Source organism: Anser brachyrhynchus, assembly GCF_964034855.1.
Source record: "Anser brachyrhynchus genome assembly, chromosome: 7".
NCBI classification, from domain to species: domain Eukaryota; kingdom Metazoa; phylum Chordata; class Aves; order Anseriformes; family Anatidae; genus Anser; species Anser brachyrhynchus.
The window spans coordinates 35,919,308-35,943,861 of NC_137701.1; the positions used below are offsets into that span (position 1 = coordinate 35,919,308).

At 40.2% G+C, this 24,554-nt stretch overlaps 2 protein-coding genes across 8 annotated transcripts in view; one reads left to right on the forward strand and one right to left on the reverse strand.

Moving 5' to 3' along the window:
• Positions 1-4,229, forward strand: part of SPOPL (speckle type BTB/POZ protein like) — a 33,973-nt gene extending 29,744 nt beyond the window's left edge. For all 7 annotated transcript variants that reach the window (XR_013953421.1, XM_080599175.1, XM_080599179.1 and 4 more), the window contains one exon: positions 1-4,229. Coding sequence is in view for 6 of the 7 variants with exons in the window: in XM_080599175.1 (XP_080455301.1) it covers positions 1-145 (145 nt within the window). In the remaining variant the exon portion in view is untranslated.
• The window catches only part of NXPH2 (neurexophilin 2), a 53,990-nt gene continuing 31,341 nt past the window's right edge, over positions 1,906-24,554 (reverse strand). Inside the window, exon 2 of the mRNA XM_080599181.1 lies at positions 1,906-23,109. Coding sequence (XP_080455307.1) covers positions 22,366-23,109 — 744 coding nt within the window. The 3' untranslated portion in view covers positions 1,906-22,365. The remainder of the gene's footprint in view (positions 23,110-24,554) is intronic.

Sequence of the window (24,554 nt, forward strand, 5' to 3'; positions counted from 1 at the left end):
CCAAGCAACAGACATAATGGAAACAGCAGGCTGGAAGTCCATGATCCACTCCCACCCTCACTTAGTAGCAGAGGCCTTTCGCGCACTAGCATCTGCACAGTGTCCACAGTTTGGCATTCCACGCAAACGGCTAAAACAGTCATGAAATCTTCCATGAACTTAGAGAAATTGAATTGACTCTACTCCTCCATGTCCAGAGGTGTTTTCACAAACCATAACAAGAGTTTTTGTTATCCTTGTACACAGAACAGAAGCTGAAAAAGCCTATTGTTTGCTTTTCAGATGGATAATTTATGGTTTAATCCTCAGCTTTAAATTAGACTGATTACTCTAATTCACTGAAAGGCCTTAAATTATCTTCAATGACTCTAGTCCATATAGTTTAATGTATCTTGATTTTTTTTATTATTATTATTTTTTAATGTGCCTTGTCTTTTTGACTAGGCTCTGCAGGATTGCACTAGCTCCATAATGCAGTAAAGTTGATAACTGAAGATTAATTTTTGAAAGGGATCTTCCATTATTTTCAGAAGAAAAAAGATTATTATAGTTTGGTCCTGTGCTAACTGGAAGGTTTTAACTAGCCTCTCATTGAAAGCACTTGAACCAGAGGCGCGTAATGTACCCTAGGCAAGTGCTAAGTATAGGGAGAGCCTGTTTACCTTCAGCGAATGCCTACAGGCTATTTATGGCAATATACTGCTTTGAACATAATTTATTTTTCATTGTGGGGCAAATATGCAATGGTTTGGCCCAAAAATGTATTTTCATTACAGTTTGTAATGCTTATTGTGTGTGTGTCAAAGCTGTCCAAACGGTGAAAAGAAACACAGAATAAACCTCTTACTTGTGTTTCTTGACGGTCCATCACTAGTTTACATTTAATGCAGAACTGAATGAGAGGCAAGGAGTTCAATGTGAAAACGGAATAGTATTGTGTATGGAAAAATATATCCCACATGTACGGTTACATAGCAAAGTAAAGGATGCATAGAATGACCAAATGTAAATTGAAGAAATGGGCCAAATGGATTATATGCACTTTTAACGTGTAACTTTTGTATGTTGTGTGGTACATATATATTTTGCTTTTGATGAATTAATGAGGTACAGGTAATTGTGGCTTAACTTTTTGGATACATTTTCAAATGCCCACAGCCACATGGGATTTAGTTTTGTTAGAAGAGAAAGGCATGTCTTTTTAAGACTCAGTTGAAGGTGACTATTGCAGGCTTTTGTATTTAAGTAACAGAATATTTTCTCTTATTTGAAAAAGGCATGTGAAAGATAAAATTCTGGAGGAGGGATTTTTCCTGTCTCGATGTGTGTGCACAGTTTCTGTTAACACCTGGGGAGGCTGCATACACATCAAGAGGAATATTTCCCTGAAATGTCAGATGGTGTTTGCAAGCAGAGACTTGCTCAGTCTTGCATTTCAGTTATTGTGCTAGCATTGTGGATGATATTGAAATTCTGCATAATGTGAAAAGGATGAAACATTTGTAAACTGCTTGTCATGGGCCAGTTCTTTATTATATGAACCTTAGCTTTAATACCAACATCCTCAGTGTTTGATAGCTTTGTTTACAATTGGGAGGAAAAGTCTGCAGTAGTGCACACTCTGTTTCCTGAGTTATTACATTAAGTTTACTGTAATAGTGAAAATACGTTGCATTTCTTCTTTGGGAAGACTTTGGTTTCGTGGTGGAGAATGGGAGGAGATCTCACGTAATTTATAATCATGTTTGGATAAAGGTTTAAGTTTGCGTAGTTTAAAAAAAAAAAAGTTATGCAGGGAGGAGAGAGGAGGAATTTCACATTGTTTACTATCTTAAAATCTATCTGCATCCTCATTTCATTAGGATTCATCTGAATTGCTCTAAATGAAATTTTTAGAGGAAAGAGTATATAGTTTTATACTTCGGTGTCTAGCGAACCATTAGCAAAGACAAATTGGAAAAAAACGCCCGGGCCAATTTCTAAATAAAATAACCTCTAAACATGCATTTTCTTACCTTCTAACTAAATCTTTATGATGGATAAAGTGTAAAATCAGAAACTTTAATAGTACATAAGGCATCAAATTATATATTTACAGAGATTTATCCTTTTATCAATTTTTAAATATTTATCTAAGGTCTCATAAGCATTCTTCACAATAAGAAGTAAAGGTAATTGTTCCCTCCAAAAAGTGATGTTTTTGCTGCACTGTGTAATGTGTTAGAACTAAATATCCTCATACCCATCACTGGTAAAACTTGCAGCTCTAACGTACCAAGTGACTTGAATATTTAATACTGTAATGATTGTCCAGTTCAGCTTGTTCTAAAGTAACAGCATACAGTAATCTAATGGAACGCTTAAGGATTTTATGAAGACTTTTTTCAGAAGCTTAATAGCACACTTTGTACCAAAAAGTCAGACACTGTGCTGTGATATTATCTACGTTGTGAAGTGTCCACTTTTCAAGTTAGGCAGTGTATACCATACATTACACTAACAGGGAGAAAACACAGAAATCATGATTGATCTGTTGAGATTTGGTTTTATTTATTATGTATATTAAGTTTTATCAGCTCTTAAGGAAAAGGTAAAACAGTTGCTGTATTCTTAAGTGAGCGCACTAACTATTCACCCCTTCTGTTCTCTAACTACATGCAGTGTTCTCACTGGAGCAGGACAGCTGATAACTGCAGCGTTCGTCAGATTCAGTAGCTTGTTTTCATTCCCCACATCTCAAGAGCTCGCCCGTCAAAACCTCAGTTGTCAGTTCTAAGTGCAGCAGATATAAAACTATCTATTACAACGGACAGGTTTTTTTCAGGCTGAAGTCTTTAGGGTTTTTTCTTAGTTTTGTATACAGATTAGGAATATATTGTATGAAGGTGCCATGTTTTGGCTTGCCAACACTACTCCCTCGGATATATGTGAACCACCGCTTCCATACTTTTCTGGGGAGAACCCTGCATGTGTCCTGTGTGTGCGTGCGTGTGTGTGTGTGTATGACTGTGCGGTGTTTTTTGTCAAGAATGACTTTCTAAAAATAAGGACTCAATTTGCTGTTAAAATGCTATTATGTATTATATATTTTTTTTCCATTTGGACCTCTCCTAAGGAGATGCTTTGGGTGGAAGAGGCTTCAATAAACAATCCTTATTTTCTAGTCCATTTACTGCATGCAGAAGTATAAACACATTGTGCCTTTTTTAGGAAACTGTTGCAATGAAGGGAAGATTTAACAGGATACAAGATCTTTTAAAAAGGTATTTTTAAAGGTGAAGGAGAATGTTTGACACGTGGTTGAGTAAAAGTTACAGATTATACCTTTGAACTCTGTTGCATGTTGACTCTTGCTTCCACAATTAAGTTTTCCTGAGAAACTACACTTAGTTTCACTGTGGAAACTGCAAAAATGTGGAATTACAGATACAAGTTGAGTAATGGTATATTTTGTGAAAATGTGAACATATTTGCTGTTACAAGCTGAGTGTATGTCAAAATATGATAATCATGGATACAGAGTTAGTTTTACAAGTTACTCTAGTTTTGATGTTTTTCTAAACATTGAGTGTTTAGCATAAAATTCACCTTTGCACGGGTCAGTAGAAGACCTACATGGAGATGATGTTCCTTTTAAATCCTCATGGTAAGGTTTCTCCCTTGGGAGATTAAAATAATGTGCAGTACTTGAAACTGTGTTTCATAAGACAGTGAATTGCAAATGTGAGGTATTGCTGCCTGAAATTGTTGAATTACGTTGACTTTTGCAGTTGGTTAAAATTCCTTATCTTAATTGATTTTTTTGTATTTGACAAATGGAATGTTCTTTATCTGGTGTTGATAGCATATTTAGTACAGAGCTTAGCTCATTAGCTAGCAAGACACTGACTTAGTCTCATAACTTGGCTTCTGCTTACAGTAAATGGACTGTTTGTAAAGGGAATTCACTATTTCAAGTGTTTTGCAAGGAACTTCGCTGTATTTGTAACCTGGTTTTTGAAGGCTTGAGATACATGAGTCCTATTTTAGAAATTAAGCCAGTGAAATGACTTAGACCTGTTTTGGGGTGGAAATGACTAAGAATTCAGATATGTAAACAGTTGTATCAAACCATCCAGCCTTTTTTTATCAGCTGATGTTAATGGTGAAATACTTTTTGTACCTTGTTGCTGAAAATATTTTTGCGTTTCAGCACATCAAGTTACAATAAAGTTGTTACTTATACAGAACGTGTCTGTGTGACTTGTATTTTTTCGCCTGTATATGATCATAGTGTCTCCTGTTGTTTCTGTGCTTTGAGAAGGATATTTTACCAGCACTGTAAAACAGTTTGGTGTAAAATATACTGCTGTCCTTCTGGAAATCTTTTTTGGGTAGGTTCGTATTGCAGTCTTGCTCTGATCTCCACTTAACTATTTCTCGATTTTGATACTTTAAAATAATTAAAATAACAGAGCTCTGAATAGCTTATGGGTTGCTTTCCTGAGAAACAACTGCCTTTGCACAGACTGTCAGAACTGGTGCTCAGACGGAAGGAGAGCTGTTCCCTTGATAATGAAGGCTGTGGAGATGAAGATGAGTATCATGGTTTCTAAGAGGTTGGCTTTTTTAAAATCACCTGCCATGGCAAACAGTCCCTTTTTCCTGCCAGTGAGTATAGGTTCATAATGACCACGTACAACGGAATGCTACTCCCATTTCTGTGGGAAGAGTAGTGTGTAAAAATAATCCTTAGGGATAGGTCATGGGTTTTCGTCTGTTTATAGATTTCCGCAAAAATATGCGGAACGGTTGGTATGCTGCTGTACGGATTTGAATTTGGACACTGAGCTCAGGGAGCAGGTAATGTGAAGGTAAGTTACTTTTTGTACAGTAACAGGCCGTTTGAACACAGTTACCTCAATTATGTTACCTAGGCTACTACATGAATTAGCACAGTTGACAACATATTGCTATAAAGCTATATATTGCTGCATTATTTATTTCTAAAATTCCTGGGGTAAAAAGTATAGCTACGGGGATGTTTTGGGTGTCTCAGCATAGAATGCCACCTTTGTCTATAGGTACATGTAAAATTCTCCACATCTGCCTGAAATTAACATCCCTTAGTGGCTGCTCCACAATGATTCAGCTTAAATTTCCTCTTGGGGCTTACAGCAAAACAGTGGCATAACTTACACCGTTACAGGCAGTCTCAGTAACAGCCATAGTAAACTTGACTGGTTAGCACAGTGCATCGTAATCAAATTTAACTGTGCAAGTTCCAGTTTATAAATGAGCTGCTACGTTTAGGTAAAGGATGTTGAAGCTTTTTTTTGAGAAAGCTTAAAAGGCTTTTTAAAGAAGGCTTTATTTTTATCCTTAGTCTTTAAAGTTTAGTTCATTATTCAGCCAATCATTTTTTTAAAAAGCACCCATTTGCCTTCTAAACTGAATTCTAATAGTCCATTGTGTGGAAACTGGGTACAAGAGTACTTCACACTGCCAATCTATATGAATCTTGATTTAACTTAAATATCAGTAAGTTTTTCTTTAGCAGCTTTCTTAGAATTCTCCTTTGAAGTCTTGTGTGTCATCTTTCTTTAAAACAGAAAAGCTCAAATAATGAATGTTCATGGGAATTGATAAGATGTGCTATTAAAATAAAAAGCATCTCACTATACAAAATTGCCAGCTCTGCCATATGCTGAAGGCATAGTTTGTCCTGAGTAGTGCCAGCTTAAGCAGTCCCTGTTACTGGCATTAAAGTATTTCAAAGTGCAGCCTAAGCAGTCACAGGTGAGAAATGGCAATTAAAGTGTCTGCCACTTCTCCGAACTTTATTTGTAAATTGTCATGTTTATTCAATAGCATCTTAATTTTACTGTAAGAAATTCAGATTTATTCTAGGATCTTGCCTGTTTGACTTAGCTAAACTTAATGAATGCTTTATTATATTCTATATGGAAGAATATAAACCTTAATAACAGTGTTTTTTCCATGTTTTGGCTGAATTCTGTTACTATTTAAGAAAGAGCTTTGCACGTTCCAGTACAAACTTTACTTTCCACATTTATTAAGTAAACTATTTTAATAGTAAAACTACTTGTATTATATGTAAAAATAACTTTGCACTTAGCTTCCTAATTGTATAGTAATAGAAGAAATAGTAGTAATTGCTGTTGAAACAATAGCATTTCTGAACAGTTTTTTTCTGCAAATATTTTGCTAATTTTCCACTAGAGTAATATGTTTTTTTTCTTGCATCATCTGTTTTGAAGATTCCCCGTTTGTTCTCTCAGAAAAAGCTGGAAGAAATGCAAATGCAGAAGTCGAGTGAAGTATTTCAGATCTGTGATGGAAGCTTGTCCTGCTAGAACCACTGAATCTAGGCAAAACAAAAAACCAAACAACCCCCCCCAAAACTAAAAAAAAAAAAAAAAAGCAGCTGTGAGAATTCATGAATGCTTGGGAATAAGAGATAGCATTCCAGTGTTTGTCAGATAAGGTGTGTTTTAAATAGTATGAGAATGTTTTAAGTGTAAAATTGGGTTTACTGTAAGTCAAGTATAAACGTCAGAAATGAGCTTGTGATTCCAGACTCAGATAAGGAGGGAGAAATAATTTTGCAGAGTTTTCTTGGGCATGGCTTATAGAGAAAACAACTGCTTTGAGTTCTCAGTTAAAGTATTTGAAGACTTACAGCAGTAGCAACATGTGATAATCATCTTGTAAAGTAGAGAGAGGATTTGCCTTGTTTTGAAAGCATGACTTGACACTAACATTTCTGTCCTGCATTCTTAGTAGAGATTGGAGTGTAGCAACATTTTCATGTGGGTACTGTATTTCAATCAAGGGCATGTATATAATGAGCGTAAATCTGTGCTTTGCCAAACTTATGCATGTTTCATGTATTGGCAGTGATAGTCATGTAGAAAATAAATTGCACTATGTCAGACTTTGTGCTGCTGATCAGAGCGGAGGCAATTTGTGTTGAATTTTAAGCAGTTATGGGTTTTGACTTCCCAGATTCACTGCAGAGTCGACTAAGCCATTTCCTTTAATAAAGGTAAATTTTGAAGCATATGCAAAAAATTCTCATAGCGTGACTTCTTAAATCATAGAAGTTTTAATTGCAGGGAAATGTCCTATTTTAACCTTAATTGCCAAGTAAACTATTCAAACTTTTTCATTTTTAAGTTGATAACTTTCTGTAAGCTTTAAAATGAATTGCATGCATTGTGTACGCATAATTTCAAAACCAGCTCTGTTAAGTTTATCAAGTCTTGAAATTTTAAAGCAAGCCACCTACCTGCTACTGAAGCATGCAACTAAAATGTCTACCCACTGTGCTCAGCAAAGACTTGGTGGGGTGGTTGTGCCACCCTCAAATTAAGAGCTGTGATGTTCTCCATAGAGCCCATGCCATATGTTGTAAAAGAAACAAAGTCTAGTAAGTTTTGCATCTTGTCCCTGTCAGATCTTGCAGATGGCTTTTTCCTTTTAGACACGTATATGTGGGAATTCTTCCAACTTTAAGACTTCATTTTTCCCCTATAACAGGACTGTTTTATTATGCTGGATTAATAGATTGCATACCAGCACAACTTGAGGAGGATTATCTAAAGGCAACAAATGGATAGATGTAAAATTTCATTGCCCTTTTTCTCTGTAACTATTGGGCTAAGGCACAGTTTGAATACTAAAAAGTGCAGCTGAAGTTAACAAGAGCTGTTTGATATTGATTGTTGGTGCAACAATGTCTTTCTAGATGCAGACAAGCTTCTAAGCTACTTCTTTGCCTTCATAAATATCAAAATGCTTTTGGCTGTTAGTATTATGACAAATAATGCCCAGAACATCTTGCATATTTTTATATTTTCTGGCTAAAGTGAGTTTATGAGGGCTTGATATGGAAGTGTATGAATATCCTTTTATGAAAGTACCTGTCCCTTCAAAAGTCCTGTTGGTTTTTGCTGTTTTTTTCCTTTTTTTTCCAATGTGGGCTGGCACCTTTGAAATAATATAAATAAAATACCTCATCTAAGGAACCTGCAAATGCTTTGCAAGAATTTCAGCAAGTTCATTTTCCTCAGTTGAAAGACATGGAGATGAATTTTATCACATTTTGACAGTGCCTTTAATAGTAAATGTATCATGTCAAATCTAGTTGATCTCAGAGCCAACTACAAGAAGGGTTAAATTGTATACTAGGTTAGGAAAACAGTGTTTTGCCAGTAATGCCTAAATAGCAGACGTCTACTTCTGACAAGCTGACAGACCAGAGAATTGAAACTTAATGAATCTTAATGCTTTCTGTCATATACTTCAATTTTCTCAAATTATTTCTCCAATTAGTTCTAGTCTTTGTGAAGGAATGACTAATGATAATTAATACATTCTTATAATTTGCATATTCAGGCTCCAGTGTTTCTAAAAAAATGTAGATTTGTGTGTGAGGGTGAGCCATGTTAGTATGTTATCTCTTTGGGATGTTGAGGTTTTTCAGGTGTATATTTTCAACTCAGCAGGGAGAATATGGTAGGTACATTAAATAGTTTAATATGCTTTTGCCATAATAAATAAATTGGGCATGACCCAGGTTTCAAATCTTTTCTACAAAATATCTTCTCAGCTACTCTTTAAGGGGAAGATAGGGAATGTAGGAATGCAGAGCTATCATCAGGAGGCTCAAGTCATGAGTCTAAATCTGCTTTAGGAAATGTTTAGGTCTGCAAGTTGACAAAAGTCCTGATGTTGAGCATCTCTTCAGAATTTTTTCAAAATATTTAGGATATCTGTACCTCTTTGTCATTCAGTTTTGTCCTACTCAACACGTTGAGGGGTTTATTTAAGTACATCATATGAATTCTGCATTTAAAATCAGTAGCATATTTTAGCTATTCCTTTTACTTTATTTTGCCTGCATGGGAGCTCAAGATTTCCATGCTGCTCTGCAGGTACTTAACCTTTGACTCGCAAAAAACAACTTTGGTTTCTGCTTAATTAGTCTTGCCTCTTTTGATGCAAAAGCTCATTCAGAGGAAAGAACCGCAATCAAACAAGTATTTTCTCATTAAAAAGGGCAGCAGGATAAAAAATTATAATACATTGGCAGGATATAAAGAATCAGCTTGAAGAAATAGAACACAGTATTTGGCAGAATAATCATCTGAAACTGGCTTTCTGCAATGGAGATGCTTTCAAGCTGCTAATGCAGAAAAATAACTCAAGACTACAATGAACACCATGCAAGCTGGGAACTTGCAAAACCAAACGAGACAGCAAGGAGATAGTTCACCATAAACTGTGAGCATTCTGCTCCTTGGGTTGGTGCTGCCCCGTTATCACGAGTTGAGACTAAAACTGCAAAAACTGCATTTCCTTCTCATAAGAGGCTTGCCCCTTCTCCACAGCTTTCAGGCCGGAGAGCAGGTATTGCAGGTGTTCATTAGGATGACTTGTGGCTGGTAGGCCCTCTAACAGCTTTAGGGTGTATACAAGGCCACGTTCTGCCTCTACCTTGCTCACGACTCTTAAACTGGTGAGATTTCCAGTGCTGCTGATTGAAGTTACCACAGGAACTGGCAGGAGTGGAGGAATGAGTCTGTCACAGCTCTGGAGGCCTGCAAGAGCTGCGGAGTCTGTGCGCCTAAAATTAGTGTCTCTGGATAGCCACAAAAAGGCTATTTATTCAGATGTACTTCGTCAAAGAAACTGAGTGCTTGCATTCTGAGTTGCTTTATTGACAAATATTTCATACTAATCTTGTCACTTGTTTAGTTAAATATGCGATGTTTACTGGGGCAGCGTGCCCTGGTCACATTCATCTCTGTGAATATCCTGTACAAATTTTAATCAAAGTACTCAAGCAGAATACTGCCTTTCGGAAAAGAATTATCCTGAAAAAAAAGTTAGTATGGATGCTCAGGAAGCTTTTTCTTATGATATCCCTTGGCATTAGGAGCTATTTAAAATGTGTTGGGATAAAAATATCCTCTAGTCCTAAATAGCATAGTCAATGTGAGAACCGAAAGTATAGTTCCAGGTGAGGTCTCCAATATGTAGCTTAATCCGATTCTTCTAAGACACTGACCATCCTGGGCTGGCTGCTACGTGATATTCTGGACAGTTAGCAAAAAAATGAAGAGCTAAAAATTAAGAGGATTTTGACTGGTTTATGTGAAGAGGAGGTTACTGTTTAATGTTGAGGAATGTTAAGTCTGGTTATTTAAATCTCTCTCTCAAATCAGCTGCTGAGAACACTCCATTTGGTATAAAACCCAAGAGCATTTTGTCGTTGGGCTTCTGTGTAAATCAAAAAAATAATAACCTCTGCACTCTTAGTCATTCTATGAACAGTCGTTGTGTTTACAGTCTTTAAGTCAGTGCTATCAGCAAGTCCATAACCTTCCCTCTTTGCTTGTTTGCAGAGAGCAAACTCAATATTTGTTCCTGGTTCCTCCAAATAAAGGCGCGTAGAGGTAGGGAAGGTGCTGTTGCACTGAGACGGTCTTTAACAATAATCTGTGTTTGTATTTTAACATGAATCACAAAGACAGGAAGAAATTTTTCCTGACGTGAATGTTTTCCCCTCGTTTCATCGTTTAAAAACAAACAAAAAACATGGGGCTGGCTCAGCAGCGCTGAGGTCAATGAGTGGTAAAACATAAGCAGCTTATACAGCTGTGTGTGGAGATTCCTATCACAGAACCTTCAATAGTGCTGGCATCATTTTGTAATCTTTTATTTGGCTCTTACAAGTCTACGAGTGTCAGAATTGGCTTCTTTTCCTGCTGATAAAAAGGGTTTAAGTGCCTGTAATGGAGATGCCAATTTCCCCAGAGCTGCCTGCCATGTGCTGCCTTGGAGGAAAGGAAAAAGGAAAGGCCATGGCTGGCTTGGTAGGGCTGAGGCCTCAGTGCTCATCTGCTCACAGTTAGTGTCTTTGCACGTGCTTGTCAAAGCCATTCGGTCAGCGATTTATGCCAAAAGAGTGAGGTGGAGGGTGAAGGAGTACGTTCACATGTTGTTCACAACAGCACTCTCAGGCAGGGCAGAAGGGTTATTGGTGAGGCAGTAAAACCTGTACTGGAGCCCTCATCACTGGCTGCTTTCATGGTCAGTGTCTTACATCTAGCCTTCAGCTTCTTCAGCTGTTGCATCAACACCTTTCTCCACCAGTTGAAATACCTGTCTTGTTTTTTTTTTCCTAGCCAGTTCTCTAAATGTGTAATATAAACCTCTTTGAGCATGATACATTATTAGAGTTTGCAGCTGAACTTGCTACTGGCTTGATCATGAGCTCCCTGTATTTAGGATTAATTTCCCTGTAGTGCACTTAACCGTGCATGCATGTGTGCGCAGACATGCACAGAGCAAAAACGCCTGGCTAGGATTTGCCAAGAAGTTGTTTGCTGAATTCTTGTGCATGAGCAGCCATAGGAATGTCTTCTGCAAACTAGAATGAGAAAGGTACCATTGCAGATTTCTTAAGTTGGGGATTTTTCTTCTGTGCCATAAGTAAATACCACCTATTGTTATCAAGTAATTGATAAGCAGAATGTGCACAGGTGATGAGGGCTTTTATTTCCAGTGAGTTTGAGTTGGAAGGACTTGACACCTTCACACTGCAGGCCAAGTACTCATTCTTCCCATTTGCACCTAGCAAAATTTTTTTTTGCTCCTACTCTCCTGGGTTGACAGCTGCTTGGGGAATAGGTGAGGAGAAATGACACTGAAAAATAGATCCTGGCTCTGTTGTGAGCGCTGTGCTCAATAGCCTGTTTCTGAGTAGGTGGATGGCAGAGTTATCATAACTGCACTTGGAAGATCTGCAGGAAGAATAACTCAGAGGGGAACGGTGATCTTTCTTTGGTCCTTGCCCAGGAACTGCGTTAGCGTGATGCGTGTCCTTCTGGGGCCCCGTAATGGGATTTGAACAAAAACGTGTGCCAGAGCCTGCAAGTTGTAAATGATACTTGTCAGGCTGGCTGGGAAATGCTTTTTCGATTGGTTAAAGAGAGATTACCTCTTGTTCTTTAGATGTGCTGCTACATTAACATGCCAGGCATGAATATTACTGTCTTAATAGCCTTCAAAAGTGACAAAGTTATAGGATCTGTTCATTAGCTTTGCCTTTGCTTGAAAAATCATTAAAAAAAAAAAGAGCTGTTTTTCCTTAAAAATATGTAGCACATATTTGAAAATGTCCATACAAGTGAGGGAAATTCTAAAAATCAATGAGCTAGAGGTTTTATGTTTAATAACGCAGACGTGCAAAATGAAGAAAAACAGCTCTTACAGCAGATCTTGGTACTTTCCTCTTACAGCTGTTGTTACCAATTCTTAATTTGTCACACTCATTAAAGCTTTGCCAAACGCTTCAGTCCATCCTCTTACGTGTAGGCAAATAGTGGTTTGAACCAAGTCAAATTTTGGGGGTGTGACCAATTGAAGGTGCATAAAACTGATCAAGTTCCCAAAGAATGGCTACTTTGAGTGTATTGCAACAGTTTTGAAAGCCCAGTTGTGCCTTCTAGCAAGTGCAGTCCTTGTCTTCAGAAAAGGCTAGTTTATGTATAGGGAAGCACGTATATGAAAATGTACAGAGCAGAGGTATTTTTTAGGCAACACATTACCTTTGGTATCTGCAGTTCTAAAGGGTCTCCATGCTTCTTGCAGGTTTTTAAATATTGCTGCAATGGAAAGGTAAAGAACTTCAGGTTTTGTAGATTGCAGTGTTTTAAGTGTTTTCATATAAAGTACAGATTTGAGTCCTGACATACAAAATGCATTCATTATATTGTTTTTAAATTGACCACAAAACTCACGGTGGCAATCCTATCTTGTGTAAGAGCAAGCTAACCTACAAGCTCCGATATTCACCATGTTTGTTGAAATGGGGCTGTTTTGTGGTGGAGCAGAGCAGCTCAACACAAGAGGCGATGTTATGCAGCCATGGGAAGTCAGGGCTAAGGAGAAGTATTACACGTTTGAAACTTTATCCATTGAGGTCTCCTTGTAGGAATCCAAACATTACAATGAAATCCTACTGGTGCTGACAAAACTGCCCCAGGATCTCTTTTAACAACCATCCCTATTACCTGCTGCCTTCCATCAAAAGTTAGACTGACAGCCAAAATTACTGATGTATAACTTCAACCCTATCCCTTCTGGCCTTTGTCTACCTGTTTTTGTAGGTAGTGCAGAATAGACTCCTGTGAAGTCTATCCCTGTCATTAGGAGTCATCTTGTATCCTGTGATCATCTGAAGATCCACTTTCCTGTAGAGAACTCTACAGATTTATAGGGAATCATCTCAAAATTGTTAGTTACAAAGGCCTTAAAAAGCTGAAATAAGGCACTGCGGGTCTGATGTACTGAATTATCGCTGCGTACATAAGTCAGGATTCAGGGAGAAGAGGCAGACGTGATGACGGTACAATTTGTTTTCTGAAATGTTAGTTGAGTGGAATATTTCTCTTATTACAAAAATGCATTAACCAAATACACGTGCATATTTTGAGCATCAATATTATGTTTTCATATCCTGCGCTAGATTAAAATGTCAATCATAGTATCCATATTTCATGGTCCTCTAGAAGCCTCAGGGAAGGTGCACATGTCTAGTGTTACTCGTGTTCCGCCAATAAAACAACACTCGAGACGGAAATCTGTGCAGGCCATATCGCAAGATGTCAAATTAATTGTACCAAAATAATGAGTTAGCACCAAATGCTAATTAAATATTGATGGAAGTCATACTTTCAATTATCTTCATTATGGTGCAATGTTTTATGTAGACATGAAATGCTTGGAATGTGGGCATATATTTTAATTAGTCTTGTCATATAAAAATACTTGAGTTATTTCTCTTCTGTAAAATCCATTTTTAATGCGCTGGAGGTCCATGACCTAGTATCTTTTTGATACAGTGGAATTTATTAAGTGCTGGTGTTCGTCCCTTTTTCTTCTTCCTTCCATTACAAAAACCCAGAGAAAACAACCATCTTTAATGGGGAGGCTCTGTAAATAGGGGTTCTGCTGCTGCTAGCCTGGTTGGCCATGCTCTGTCTCCATGCCTTTTCTCCTGGTCAGGGCACTAAAACTTGGTGACCCTGCTTCGAGCCTTTGTAGGATTTCTAGTGATGGTGTGAACTTGCTACCTGAAGTCCTTTGGTTCTCCTGGAAGAAGAGATCAGTTTCACCTTGCTGAGAGATTTCTGGGCATTTGTTCTAATTGATGCTCCTTCAGTGTCTCCTCTCCTCCTTCACAAGGCTTTCTGTGCTCGGCTGAACTGAGATGGTGGCGGGTAACTTGCTGCAGTTAGGCTACAGGAGCAGAAGGGGAAGGGTCAACCGCGGCATCTCAGTGTCAAAATGGATAGCAGCTCTAGAGTGGTTTAGCAGAAAGAAATCCAAAAACATCAGTGTTGCAGCAGGAAACTGAGCTGAGGCAGAGGAACAAGTAAGTAAGGTGTAAGAAGCCAGAACAGGATGGCAGGGCCTGCTCCTCTCTGCACTGGGGAAAAGGCTTTTAAGCTGAAAAAGAATGAACAGCTTTTGAGATAGGGCTTAATTACTCAAAGCTGCAGGACTATGTGTTACTAGGACTTAATTGCCTAGAGACTAGTAAGAGTCGTGCCACAATATTTTTGTACAGGAAATTCCCTTTGGGGAAAATGGGCAAACTTACCCCGGAATTGACAGTTCAAACACATGTAGTGTGCAACCTAGTTTTCCTCAAGTTCCTTGAGCTTTCATAGAAACACACACACAAAGATTCCCAAGATTAAAAGTGCTCCTGTAAAATGCTGTCCTAGAACTTTAAGGGGGGAAACAAATAAGGATTTATCTTTAATAAACTGAGGGCGGAAATAAACAGGTGAAAATTAATCCTATCTGCAGACTTTGTGGAAAGGAAAAGTTTATGTCAACCCAATGCTTGGATGGACATTCCCAAGCTGGGCTGGATAAGACAACGTTGAAGTTGTGCTATTTTGGGGAGGGGGTGTGAGGTGGGGAATAATGCTCTTCTTCTGTCTCTTGGCCATAATCATTCGTCTTTACAGGGTGAATGCTAAGGATGCTTACAGCAAAGCCTGCATGCTGCACTAGTGTGTGTCCATGCCTCCATCTGCTGGATGGGTGAAAAAAGCCCAGACCCCACGAGCATCGATACGGTCATTTCTGAGAGCACTGGAAACTTGAGTGGGTGCTGGTAGGTGAGATATAATTAGAAAGGAGGGCACAGGGCTTTTCCTTGCGGAAGGTGCAGCCTTAGTGTTCTTATCTGAGCATAAATTGTTCCTAAAAGGTGAGCCTGATATTATTCACTGTGGAATACACATGAACCCTGTGAGAGGCATCTGAAAATTACCAGCGGTGAAGCATGGCAGAGCAAAAGGAGTACTTCAGCTGAAGAATAGATAATGCCCAGCAGAGCATAACTGCGGTACCAGCTGCTGAGAGGGTAATTCAATGCTCGTAATGATTTTCAACTTCATTCTAAAACTATCACTTTGGAAGTATTCCTCATCTAAAGTACAAAGTTTCCCCAGACCATCAGAATAGAATCTCTTCACATCCTCAACATGTGAAATTAATGACTGGATATTATGCTGAGAGCCATTTAATTAAAAACACTCCCATTAATAATGCAGTTGGAGACTGTATGTGTATTATGTAATTAAAGATAGTACATCAGTAAATGATACTATGCAAAACCAATTCAAAAAATTCAAATGAAGCAGTGTAACATAAGGAACTTAATTCAAGTGGGAATAAAAGTCAATGTGAAATAAGCTCAGTTTTTCCTGGGAGCTGCAATTAATCTGCTTCTGGCAATGCTATTCAATACTTATGTTTTAAATAAAGGGTTCTGCTTGTTTTAAAGGTAACTGGTGTAATGTATCAAATACATTTCTCTCTCCACTTCCTTTACCAAATAAAATTACAACTATCCCTTCTATCTCTATGCACTGAGCGTGGATGATTTAAGGGGTCTGGACTGCCTTGCATGCTATTCATCCATGGTACCATTTTACTTTGAGCAGCGAGGTTGTGCTTGGCTGTCACAAAACGCTGTGGGTCTCGTAAATACAAATACTTTACAACCAGCAGAAGGAAGTTGGAAGAGGGGGTGCTCCCTTGGGACAGAGCAGTCACCTGGCATCGCCTCCACGAAGCTCAGCTGTGCAGGTGCCTTGGTTTCGCAGAATTTCTTTAGCTAATCCAGATCTTCAGTGATTGAAGCCAGAAATGCTGCAGTTAAATGCAATTGACGTAAGGCTCCTTAATTCCAATCCACTTCTCGAGTACTAGATAATGTTAAGTAGGCTTGCTTATCATCTTAAATGTGGCATCTTGAAGTATTTTTAATCCTTTGTTTTACCTCCCCAGAAATATGTGTTAAATATTCTGCACTGGGCTGTTAGGTTCGTGGTATAAGTCAGCTCAGCATCACCAGCCACTGTGGCGTGTGCTTCAGAGACACCTCAAAAGGTGCAGGAAGAGCCTAAGTAGTATTGACATAAAATAGAGTCAAGGTGTCTTAATATTCAGTTCTCTTACCAAGCTGAACCATAAAAGCTTCTTTTGAAGTACTTCAATTAAAATCAGCTTGACGAATTTTGAAACCTGGGCTTTTTTAGAGCAGACTACACAAAAATAGATGTGAATTGTTATGCAAGTGGCTGTAGTGGGTAATACTGCTGTTGCCACGTACCCAGAGCTTGGCCCTGTAGAGCTGGCGCTGCCCCTGGGGTGGGACCATGGGGTCCCGGTGTCCGTGCTGCTACCTTCTCCGTGTCCCTGTGAGGCGCAGCAGCCCAGCATCCATCCTGCCTGTGAGCAGTGGCATCGTGTCTGGGCTGGAGAGCCCCACGTCCTCCCTCACCCGAGAGGAGCACCCTAGAAGAGCTCAGTGTGGATTGTTTCATCGGGGACTTCCAAAAATATGGATGGGGAGGGGGGTAGAATGCAGTCACTGCCCACCTGTCTGGAAAACTCACAGCTGGGGGGCATGTATCAGCTCTCAGGGCTGATGGGGTGTTTATCACCTTCATCGGGAATGCCTGCGTGATGTTCCGAGTCCCAGCTGGAAGGAATTGAGTTACCTGCTTTGAGCTTGCCTGCGACTGTACGAGCTGTAGGCTGGAACACGGTTAAGGTTTAACAGGTATGCTCAGAGAGTTTGGGCAGCTGCAGTGTGCTGTGGCAGCCTTGTGCAACCTTCACCCTTTCCCTGATGTGGTTCAGTGCTGGTGAGCGCAGTGGATCTATGCCTTGGCATGCATGTGGGTGCTGGCAGCATCAGTGCTACCTACAGGGCCTGTAGACCAAAAGATCCCAAGTCTTGTTTCTTGGGAAGTAACGTTGGCTGTAGCAGATAAAACAAATTTGACCAATGCTACAAGATCCAGGCAAACACACTGATAGCTTTAGTTGCTCTATTTTTTTTTTACCATTTTAAACTTTAGGGCTAATTCATATAGCCTCACTGTCTCATATTCCACTCTTCACTTTCTTGCCAATTTGGAACCAATTATAATGTATCACCTTTCAGGAAGATCACCAGCGTATTTGGAGCTGTTAAGATAAGGTAGCCGAAGCTTAATTGACTGCATAATGATGGCTGAGCCACATACTGTCTGGGAACGAGGCAAGAGACTAGGGAAGCTGAATTTGCATTTGAAGTGGCTAAAATGTAAAGCAGCCAAGGGCAGGTATACAGAATAACTGGAACGTGAGATGCTAGGATCAGGGTGATAATAAAACTGTTTTCTTTACTAATGTTAGTCAAAGGGAGAGGTGCAAGGTGAGTAGTGGGACATCAGAGGAAACGTTTCAGAAGCAGCTTTTGCTTCTCTCCCGGGACTGTGCCCACTGCCACGGTCAGGTTGCATTCTGCAGGGTCCTGTGCACTGCTCCCATGGCCCAGGTCTGGATGAGATCCCAAACCCTGCCTGGAGATCCTGCTTGAGAGTGCCTGCAGCTGGAAGTCTTCTGGCTGAAAACCAATGGGTGTTCCAGGCTGGTGAGCTGAGTGATTTGGTGGGCAGCAGCAGTCTGCAGGGCAATGTTGCTGCGCCATGAGGCTGGCAACACCAGCAGATTGCATCCCACTTGCATCACTACTAAAGGTAGATCTGAGCAGGCTGTGCTGCTGACATGTGGCTTAGCTTCTTTTCTCTGGCTTCTGAGACCTGAACCCACTTGGGCCATGATATCGACCTGTGACCCTGATTTTGGAGACCTGTGAGGGGGTTATGCTAATTCCTGGTTTTTAGTCAGTGACCAATACGGTACAGGTAATGTTCTCTAAGTATACACTTCAGTGCTAGTTGCCCATGTGTTAGAAACATCATTTTATTTATTCATTTTAAAATACAAGAAGGAAACTGCTTCTGGTGGATGCATCTAAGAGATGTTCACAAGAGGCAGAGATGGGAATGGCATAGTCTAGCTTTCCAAATGATACAGCCTACAGCTAAAAATGTATTTGATTGATGTGTGTTTCCTTGAGCTGCTTAGTTTGCGACTTGTTATTGTCTTTTCTGCTGTGCATATTTGAATAGGAACAGTGGTAATGACGAATCATTATTATACTATAAATAAAACATTATCCAGATTATGCTGGTCAACGGAGCATAAAACAAATAGCAAAATCTAATGTCCTTGAACTACCCATGATTTTGGGGGTGGGAGGCAGCAGCTCGGGATGCTGATTTGCACTGAACACCTTCATATCCGAGTGATGGGGAGAACAGCAGCCAGCATATTTAGTAACGAGTTTAAATTTTTATTTGCATTTATATAAATACATGCAAAACTCCACTGTTGAGATTTGGATTGATTTATAACTCAATATATTAAACTTTTTTGAATTAGATGAGAAACATTGGTTCTTCGTTCATAAGTCATTCCTGCTCACTTGGGACATTTTCTAAAAAATATGTATTTTCTTTGCTTCCAAGCAATTATTTTAAGGTGCACGACATTTAATCTACTAAATTCTTATTTCAAAAATCTCTGGATAAGGGTCATGAGTGACAATTATTGAAATTTGAAACTTGTATAAAAAGTCATCTGCTTATACAGAAAAATTCTTTTTAAAGTAGTGCCTATTCTGTGTAAAATTAAATTTTGTTCTGTTTACACAGGTAGTGAAACTTGAGTAAATGAAGTCTGTCACTGTTAGGTTCATTGGAGCGTAATTTGCTTAACTTGCTAGGCTGAAACACTTTCTTTTTAATCTGATTTGTGACTGCAAGTCCTTTCTTGCAGTGATTTTTCTCAAAATTGATCATTAAAAAATGTTCTGTAATGATTTGGGGCTGATTTTTAAGGTACTGATCAGAAACAATGCAGTGGGTGGGGGTGAGTTTTGCGACATAACCGGTTTTGGTACCAGGGCTCCTTCCCTCACAGGGTCGAGCACGGAGCCAGGCTGCCCAAATGCAGTGGGGCTGGAGGAGGAGGAAGGGGAAAAGGAGGAAGAGGAGGGTGGTGGTATATGGCTGCCATTGCTGAGCAGGCCAGAGCTCCATGTGGGTCATCCTCTCCCTGGGCCGACGTTTGGCCTGCTTTAAGGCAAACCCTGAGCCTTCCGGGGCAGCCTCTCCTAGGTGCAGGCCCCCCAGGCCAGGGCCTTTTTCTACGTGGAAAACCTTCAGCTCTCGCCGGCCTACGTTGCGTTTGCTGGTGCGTCAGGAGAGGAGCAGGGCTGGCAGTGGTCGCTCCGCAGCCCTTAGGGGAGAAGGAAAGCTCCTGGGGGGGATTTCTGGATGGGCCCAAGAGTTGATTCAAGTCATCCGCTGCTGGCTGGGCACCTGTCTTCTCCGTGTGTGAGCCCATTTTGCTACCTGGCGCTTGGCTCACAACAGGCGGAGGCTTGAGGCCTTTCCCCAGCCCTGCTCGCCAGCCCCAGGCCCTGGGCCCTCACCCTGTGGTGCGGGAAGCCCAGCCTGGGCCCTGGCTCTGCAGCTGCAGGTGGTGAACCCAGCTCCTACCCCAGAAGCTCCCCTAGCACGGACAGACCAAGCAGCAGGCCCCTGAATCTCCACAGAGCCTCTGCTGGGGAGGAACCCGGCAGACATGAGCCCAACCCCTCTACTTTTAATGCCCTGGTTCAGGGGCTTTACGTAATTATTAAGCAGTTTATGACCACGTTCATCAAAACATCCACTTCTCAGCTGCCATAAATGCTATCAAACCTATTCACCCCAGGCTTCTAGCACAGTTAGGTGCAGGGCAGACGTAAATATCTCATAGAAGAACAAATTCCAGTTGGGAAAAATACTCAGTGATGTGTTGTAGTATCTTAGTTTTTATGCATAAGGACACAAAGTGATATTGGGGAAAAAAATCAAATATACCACAAGTGAGTGACAGATTTAGCAAACTCTCTTTATTTACATACAAATACATGTACACATATATTCTGTATATGTACACATATTCAAGTGTATATACATATATGGTTTCCACGTACTCTACAATAAATAGCATGTAGGGTTTTCTTTTAATTGCCTACAGTGCTGAGTAAAAATACATGGCAATAAAATCATGGCTTACAGCTAAGTTACAAAAGCACCAAACACCGAACCCATAGCAATAAATCCAAGCTTATATACAGCTAGAACGAGGACACGCTATACAGAATACAAAGTAGAACATCTTGTAGGAATCGACGATAATTGACAAACTAAAAACATCATTTAGAACAGGAGAGACTCTATAAAATGGAGGAAAACATTTAGATTTGTGATGAAACAAAACCACACATTTAAGTTTGTCACCTAAAGAGAAAACCAAATTAACCATTACCTTTATATTTTTGACAGAATAAATTTGTGTCTGTGACTTTACCATGGAAATCAGAATTAATCTCATGAGTGAGTCCTTCTGAGCTGCCAGTCATTTGTCTGGGTGCATAACACTTGAGCAAAGTATTTTAACAGTACTTCATTTAAGCTGCGTGTAGCTTCTTGGGCCCTGCATGTTAGTTTGATTATAGGTTAGAAAAAGCGCTTCCTCAGCCAGCTTTTTGCATGGGACCTGTAATATCAGACTGTCACAGTGGCCTGTGATAGCAAACCAGCAGCAGCAGTAAAATCAATACTGAAAGAAAGCATGGGGGATTTGTGCTTGGCGCTGTACCGCTGGAGCTAGCTGCTACTGACTTCAGAGGGAGCGACAGCTTTGCTTCCGAAGCAAATTCCTAGTCAGACCCTTGGTTTTTACAACTAAGAGATGCTTTCTGTACAAGGCGTGAGTCTGGCTGAATGTTTTCGTATCGATAGCAATTGTTTGAAATCTGCTTTATGAGGTGAAGATGCATAGATTTTTGTTGTCCTCTTTGTTTTTCATTGCTTGTGCACTGACCTTCAATATGCAATGCAATGCTAAGGAAGACAACTGGGTGCCGTTAAGCAGAAAGCCTGTGTTACTCAGGCATCATCCTTATGCTGTGATGTATTTTCTTTGCCACAGTATAGTGGTAGCGAGACAATTGCTTCCTTTGAGGGGAAACCAGCCCCTGTTACCATTTTCAGACTTAAACAGAGATTATCTTTTTCCAGGGTATGTACATTCTCTATCACCATGAAACTAGTACTGGTGGGTGTGTGCAAACACTTGAGAATGATCAAAACCAGTGATGACCACAGAAGGAAGAAATGTACACCAAACCTGCACACCTGGTGGGTCTAATAAACTAAAACTCGTCAGTTTTTAGTTACATCATTGCATATCCATGGGTAAAAGTCTGAAGGAAGAACTACTCACTCTTCACTTCAACAAATACGTACAACTACTACAACTCATAGAAATGCAGCTTCCTTTCCTTTTTCCTAGAAATAACACTTTCAATATTTAGACTTGATTCTTTGAGCCCTGTGTGTAGAACATTCTTTGTGACATTAGTGGGAGAGCTGTTTATTTGGGTTTCCATATAAGCAGCTGAGAATCACTTGTTCTTTATACTGTCACCTCCTAAAGTTCCCAATAAGAAACAGGATTGTTTCCTGCTAAGTGTTGTCCAATTCACGTAAAAGATAACCTGTCTGCCGTTGAGTCTTCTTTAAAAAAACTTATTTTCACGATCGATGCTCATTACAGACAAAATTTGCTTTGATTTCTTTTTTTCATCATGTGTCTGCCTGGTGGCTCCCTTGTGAACGATGAGAGCGCTAAAGTGCAACGGTCTCAAATGAAAATGATTGTTACATAAACAGTTTGATTATTTACGATACAGCACAAACACAGCTACAGTTTTAAAAGACTTTTTAACCTGATAGGAAAACATATTTCTCCAGAAGGTTAATGGGAATGCTGATTTTTATGACTGATGCTGGATCTCTGCAGTTACTGGCGGCTGTCTCAGCCGGAGGACAGGTACGGAGTCTCGCTATGGTAGTTGTAATCAGGACAGACCTTCTGCACCAGTTTGTAATCTACGCTGTAAAAAGCAATGTAAATGCAGATAACTTTAAAGGGTTTAGAACACAACCAGGAGACATGGCTTTGAGTCTGCTCTTGATAGCAGATCTTGGAGGGGTCGAAATTGCACAAGGCAGTTTTTTTAGCGCGATCTGTTTTTTCGTACTCGATCCGGCAATTGAAGGACTTGGATTCCTTGGTCTCCAGCGTTGACTGTGGAGACGACTCAAACTCAACCACCTTGGAAGGTGGCACCAGGCTTACAGAAACGTTCCCGAGACCTGTGGAGTTATGTCGGAAATAAACGCTGAAGGTGCCGTTGCCATGATCAACGATTTTCCCTGTGATCAGGAGGTTCAGTTTAACAGTTTTGATGTTAGAGTGGAAGTCGCCCCATCCAAACATCTTCTTGAATTTCCCAGTTTTTACGATAGGTCTGCGTTTAGTTCGTGCGAGAGATTCCTGAACCTCCGTGATGTTGGACAACCAATCCCAAAAGTTTTCTGTGCTGTCTGAGTAGGACACCTGGCCGTGTTTCAGTACTGGAGATGGCTTAACAAACAGGCGTAAGGGATTGATGATCCTGGAGTGGACCACGTTGTCGACCAATGTCTCTGCAGCATCCTTGTCTTCCCAGTCCAGCACGTCTGTGGCTTGCACGACTTGATTAGCGTCACAGAATACCTGTTTCAAAACAGAAAAAGAATTGCATGAAGTATGAAAATAAAAATGTCAAGATCCAAAAGGAGCCATTCATATTTATTTTTATATCAGTGGGGACTGAACCACATCTGTGCCAGTCCAGTCACGCGGACTTCTGTAATGAGTAATTTCTACCGCCCCATGAAAGCTCAAGGATTTTATTCACAATAGTTTACGGCAGATGCAAAAAGCTCAATGAGAGCCATCCAGGGGAACAAATGCATAAATCTCTGGACAGGTCGAGGACTGTCACGTGTCAAGCAAGGCACACTTTGCTCACAGATGTGTTAGATAAAACCATACCTAAGGACATAAGAAAACCTGAACAGCAAAGCAGTATATCTACTGAAAGATGGGGTGACAGAGAAAAGCAGATTTTTTCCATTCTGTTTTCTTTTTCTGCTTACTTAACCTGACAAATGCTTAAAATCCTCCTATCTGCACAACAAAATGTTTATTATACATTTGTATTTTTGGTCTTGCCTCTTCCATTCCTTCCCTAACTTGGTATGCCCACTTGTGCTCTCAGTTTGAGTCAGACTGTGAACAAAATCATAGCTTTTGGTGCTAAGCTGCCTGTATTTTGCAAGGCCTAACCTGCAAGAAGTGCTGAGCAACGCCACTCACAGAGCACGTCTCTTCATTTCTCAGAAACGTGACTAGGGCAAGCTAAATCTAATGCAAAACAGTTTGCAATCAGAGAGCAAATAACAATTCGTAGCAGTGACAAAAGGTGTTAGCTTTCAGACCCACGTGTCTCAGTAAATATCAGGTTCCCAATTTAATGCACACAGATACTGCCTAGGTACATTCTTCCTGCACACCCTGAGAGGGGAGTCCTGTTGAAAATACAGAAGTTGAGCACATGCTCAGGAAGTCAGAGGTAGGACCTGTGTTTTGACAGGCTAGAAGTGAACATTTGACTTATTTTAAGACCCTCGAAGTCTTAAACATACATTTTGTAAAATGTGTTTGCATGTTCATTCTCCTCAGGGCTATCCTACACCAGCATCCTCATGTACAAACAGAAGCTTTTCAGCTGCGTTATCATTCACCAGCATGTTACCCATCGCATGAACGGCATGAAAAGCAGCTTAATAGGGAAAGAACAGAGTTGTAGCGTGTCCCACCCCCAAAGAAAAACTCCTTCCTCCTCCTCCTGGCAAAATGCTGCCCCGAGTTCGTCATGGATCTCGCGGGGCCGGGCGCTGGATAGCGGGCTGGGGAGGAAGGAGCGCCCCTCCATAGGTAAATTATTTTCTTCTTTAGATTGGAAAGGGGGAAAAAGACACCAGCGATCACTCTCAGCCTGAGACCTTGTATGTCAAGTCTCTGCCGCCATGCTACGTTTTTTATGGCTGAGCTACGGAATCGGTAAAATAGGAGATCTTAATGGAAGCAGAGATGGATGCTTATCGGTGCCAGCA